We start from the raw sequence: 5,079 nt of genomic DNA on the forward strand, positions 1-5,079 counted from the left end.
TAATGTAATCTAAACTGCATTCTAGGTCAATTGGTTGTGCTATTAGATGAAGCACAGTGATAATACATTTAGTTGTTGTCTAAATATAAAATATCTGACATTGTATTCCGATTTTAACATTGGTGCAGTTTTAAGGTTGAAAGCGCGATGAGAACACATTTAGATGACAACTTAACCAAAAATCTGACATTGTTTTTCCATTGGAATTTGGTTGTGCTTTTAGATAGTTGAAAGCATAGAACATATTCGGAGTTCATCCAACTTCTGTCTTTTTGAGTGGGTGACTAAAGGTGGAAATCTCATTGAACAATGTCTCAACCAAATATTACCCAAATGTCCACATTGAAATGATGTGGCGAGTCCAGTTGGAAGCTTCTAATACTGTAGTAAATACTAATATTTATTACAGTATTAGTATATTATAATAGTATTGTTTTATATGGTGTCTAACCCCCAGTGCTGGAATAATAGCAGTGAATGGGGATCCAAGTAAACTAATGAACCAGTCCAATAACAAAGAAAATGTTGYACATTACCATTAATGACATACCTACAAATTGAAGGCAGAGCGTTTCAATGTTGAGTTTGGTTGTCTGGTTGCTGACTGGGTTGGCAGCCACACAGCTGTAGATATCTCTGTCCTGTAGCTGTATCTCCAGAGGGAGAGACAGGTTGATGGAGAGGTCAGGGCTGCTAGTCTGGTTGAGTCTCTTCTCTCCTCTGTACCAGGACAGGGTCATGTCTCTCCGGTTCTCCACAGAACACACCACTGAACAGCTCCCCTTCTCTGATGAACTGTCCAGAAAATCACCTTCAGGGATTTGTTTGACTTGAGGAAGTGGTACTGGAGCTGGGATTTTAAAATTAAAACAATGATTTAACACAGATTAATGTCATTAATATTGGTCCTCTGGGTAGGAGTACAACTCTCACTAGTAACAAAAGTGTGGTGAGCACTTTGGTGCAATTTTCACAAGTATGTGGTACATTTTCACAACTCTAAGCACAAATCTAAACAGATCAAAACTGCTCATTTCAAAACTGAGCACATTCTCAATTGACTGAGGGCAACAAACAGTCACTTGTTCACTGCACCAAATCACCCTTTCAATTTGCATTCATATACAAAGTATTTGCACGTCACAATGCAATACTTGGTGTGACGTTAACACAGTGGTAGGATTTTACATTGAGGCAACAATGTGGATCTGTTTTTTCTTACCAGAGAGAGACTTTTAATTTAGAAAGTGAAGAATTATGCCGGCGACTGAACACTACATACAAACAAAAATAACAAACAGGATGATCCCCCCCACCAAAAAATATCATATAGCTCCTGCCTCCTCTGGCATAAGCTACTTCCATTATACCCGTTGGCTACACTGAATAAACTATGATCTTGAACGCACCCACTGTTTGACAGTGAAAACTCGTACCAGTAAATGCACAATAAACAAGGTAATCGTTAAATATTCGTTTTGATATACTTTCACGTTTTAATTGTTATATATGATCACATTGCAGTTGTAAGTTTCGATAAGTAGGCCTAGGTTAAATACATGATCAGACAGAGCTTTTTAGGCTACCAAGCAACGAACAAAAATAGGTTTTGCGCGCACAAACCAATTGTCTGCGTTCGACCACAAACTCTGAAAATGGTTTATTTTATTTGACAGGTGATCAAAAAACAAGACATCGGATAACATGACTAACCCCACATTATTACAATAACATACATGTGATTATCATAAACGGTTTCAATTCTCGATATCGGTTAGGCCTATTCATAACAATCGCTACAATTGGGTTGTAAATATCATAATTGATCAATTGTAAGCTGATGATAATGTAGCAGTTACAGTAACAAGTCACATAGAACAGTTGATATTGTGTAATGTTGCTTGGGGCAGAAATGGTATACAGTATACTACATCAATACCTTTTACTGTAGGTCTCTGTTTTACAATACATGCCACAATACTCTTGGGCATTGTGTCCCACTTGAACCACTGTTATATATAAAACCAACACTCACCATAGACAGTTAGAGAGAATCTCTGAGATGTTTTGTGTGGTAGTAGAGACTATGTCTAGTGATAAACCCAGAGTTGCTGAGGGTGAGATTTCTGATGGTGAGAGATCCAGTTTGTCTGTCCAGCTGCAGTCTGTCTGGGAATCTTCCTTTGAACTCTGTGATGTTCTCTCCTCTGATGACCTGACTCTCAACTATTGGGTGTTTGGAATGACTAGACCAAAGAAGCAAAATATCTTATCAGCCTGTAGTCAGTTAGTCCAGTGTGTAGAGTGACAGACTGCCTCTCTCTCCGTGTCAATATATTCACTTCAGCATTCACACCTCCTGACAGATCTGGAATCAATGAATATGAGTTGTTCAGTAACAAAGACAAAGGGCACAAATCATACTGTTCTGTGTGTGTGTCAAGGTTATTATTGTTTTGTTTGAATTTTCAATTTGAAATTCAGTTTAGCTTAAGTTTGTTTTCAGATCCACTTTATTTGTTTTTATTTAGTTTAAGTTTTATAAAAACATGTATTTTCATTTTATTGTTATTTGTTTTGTGTTAGGGACAGAAAGTTGCCTATTTGTGGGAGGCTAGGACCATTTATGTTTTAGTGTTTTGGGGAACGTCACTTCATGCAGCTGTGGGCGGTAATGGTGCGTTCAAGACAACTGGAAAATAATGACATTGTGATGTAGTTGTTGAGCGGCTTCACTGCAAGTATTTTGTATGTTTTAAATATAAATGAAAAAAAATCATGAACTTCAGGTCGGAAAGTTGGAGGTCTAGAAAGAGGCCCGAGTTGGAATTCCGAGTTGGAACAAATCAAAACGATTTTTCCTATAGGAGCTTGTTTTCTTCCGAGTTCCTAGTTGTGTTAAACGCACTGAGTTCCGAGTTCCCTGTAGTTTTGAAATGCGGCATAATGCATAATAAGGTGATGGTTAGGTTCAATGGTAGACTCAGCGAGATGACGTAGATGCACAAGGAAACTGTAGTTGTGGGTCAATTGCACAACCTGGTCCCGGTTTCCCAAAAGCCCAAAACATTTCATTTATAGAACCTTCATAAGAACATTTTAAATCTCCGAGCTGTTTCCCAAAGCAATCTTTATTAATATTGCACTTGAAAACGCTCGTAATCTAACGCTGATAACTTCAAAGTCGACTACAAATAAAGCCACTGTCTTTGCAAACCAGCGATGTATAAAATATGCTTCAAATTAAAACCGAGATGACTGCATTAAATAATAAATATAGTGGGAGAATAATAATTCAAATGCATTTCATGTTCAATCAATTGAGTTATATTTTGATACTTGTAGGTTGTCTGTAATTTGTCTCAATATATTAGATGATGTGCATTAGAATAAGCCGCCTCAATATTTGCAGCCATAAGTGATAATATATTTCTAGGAGCATCAATAAAAACACTCTTAAGCCTGGACTTCCTGACAGGCCGCCCCCAGGTGGTAAGGGTAGGTAGAAACACATCTGCCACGCTGATCCTCAACACTGGAGCTCCCCAGGGGTGCGTGCTCAGTCCCCTCCTGTACACCCTGTTCACCCACGACTGCATGGCCAGGCATGACTCCAACACCATCATTAAGTTTGCAGACGACACAACAGTGGTAGGCCTGATCACCGACAATGACGAGACAGCCTATAGGGAGGAAGTCAGAGATCTGGCCAGGTGGTGCCAGAACAACAACCTATCCCTCAATGTAAGCAAGACAAAGGAGATTATTGTGGACTACAGGAAAAGGAGGACCGAGCACTCCCCCATTCTCATCGATGGGGCTGTAGTGGAGCAGGTTGAGAGCTTCAAGTTCCTTGGTGTCCACATCAACAACAAACTAGAATGGTCCAAACACACCAAGACAGTTGTGAAGAGGGCACGACCAAGCCTATTACCCCTCAGGAAACTAAAATGATTTGGCATGGGTCCTGAGATCCTCAAAAGGTTCTACAGCTGCAACATCGAGAGCATCCTGACTGGTTGCATCACTGCCTGTTAAAGCAATTGCTCGGCCTCGGACCGCAAGGCACTACAGAGGGTAGTGCGTACGGCCCAGTACATCACAATTGTCAAAGGCCCCAGCCAACCCAGTCATAGACTGTTCTCTCCACTACCGCATGGAAAGGTGTTCTTGACTGCCAAGTCTAGGACAAAAAGGCTTCTCAACAGTTTTTACCCCCAAGCCATAAGACTCCTGAACAGGTAATCAAATGGCTACCCAGACTACTTGCATTGTGTGCCTCCCCCCAAACGCCGCTTTTTACGCTGCTGCTACTCTCTGTTTATCATATATGCATAGTCACTTTAACTATACATTCATGTACATACTACCTCAATTGGGCCGACCAACTAGTGCTCCCCACATTGTCTAACCGGGCTATCTGCATTGTGTCCCACCCACCACCCGCCAACCCCTCTTTTACGCTACTGCTACTCTCTGTTCATCATATATGCATAGTCACTTTAACCATATCTACATGTACATACTACCTCAATCAGCCTGACTAACCGGTGTCTGTATGTAGCCTCGCTACTTTTATAGCCTCGCTTCTGTATATATCCTGTCTTTTTACTGTTGTTTTATCTCTTTACCTACCTGTTGTTCACGTAATACCTTCTTTTGCACTATTGGTTAGAGCCTGTAAGTAAGCATTTCACTGTAAGGTCTATCTATACCTGTTGTTTTCAGCGCACGTGACAAATAAACTTTGATTTGATTTGAGAACATCAGTCTGTCCCTGATGATTTTCCTGGAGAGAAGTGGCTTCTTTGCTGCCCTTCTTGACACCAGGCCATCCTCCAAAATTATTCGCCTCACTGTGCGTGCAGATGCACTCACACCTGCCTGCTGCCATTCCTGAGCAAGCTCTGTACTGGTGGTGCCCCGATACCGCAGCTGAATCAACTTTAGGAGACGGTCCTGGTGCTTGGTGGACTTTCTTGGGCGCCCTGAAGCCTTCTTCAAAACAAATTTAACAGCTCTCCTTGAAGTTCTTGACGATCCGATAAATGGTTGATTTAGGTGCAATCTTACTGGCAG

At 40.8% G+C, this 5,079-nt stretch overlaps 1 protein-coding gene across 1 annotated transcript in view; it reads right to left on the reverse strand.

Annotated features, from left to right (window-relative positions):
• Positions 1–267: 267 nt before the first annotated feature.
• Positions 268–5,079, reverse strand: part of LOC139025053 (hepatic and glial cell adhesion molecule-like) — an 8,409-nt gene continuing 3,597 nt past the window's right edge. The window contains exons 2-4 of the mRNA XM_070440072.1: positions 2,103–2,246; positions 2,036–2,067; positions 268–850 (exon numbers count right to left, since the gene is read on the reverse strand). Of these exons, the coding sequence (XP_070296173.1) occupies positions 495–850; positions 2,036–2,067; positions 2,103–2,246 (532 nt within the window). The 3' untranslated portion in view covers positions 268–494. The remainder of the gene's footprint in view (positions 851–2,035; positions 2,068–2,102; positions 2,247–5,079) is intronic.

This window comes from Salvelinus sp. IW2-2015, unplaced genomic scaffold (assembly GCF_002910315.2).
Source record: "Salvelinus sp. IW2-2015 unplaced genomic scaffold, ASM291031v2 Un_scaffold2189, whole genome shotgun sequence".
Lineage (NCBI taxonomy): Eukaryota > Metazoa > Chordata > Actinopteri > Salmoniformes > Salmonidae > Salvelinus > Salvelinus sp. IW2-2015.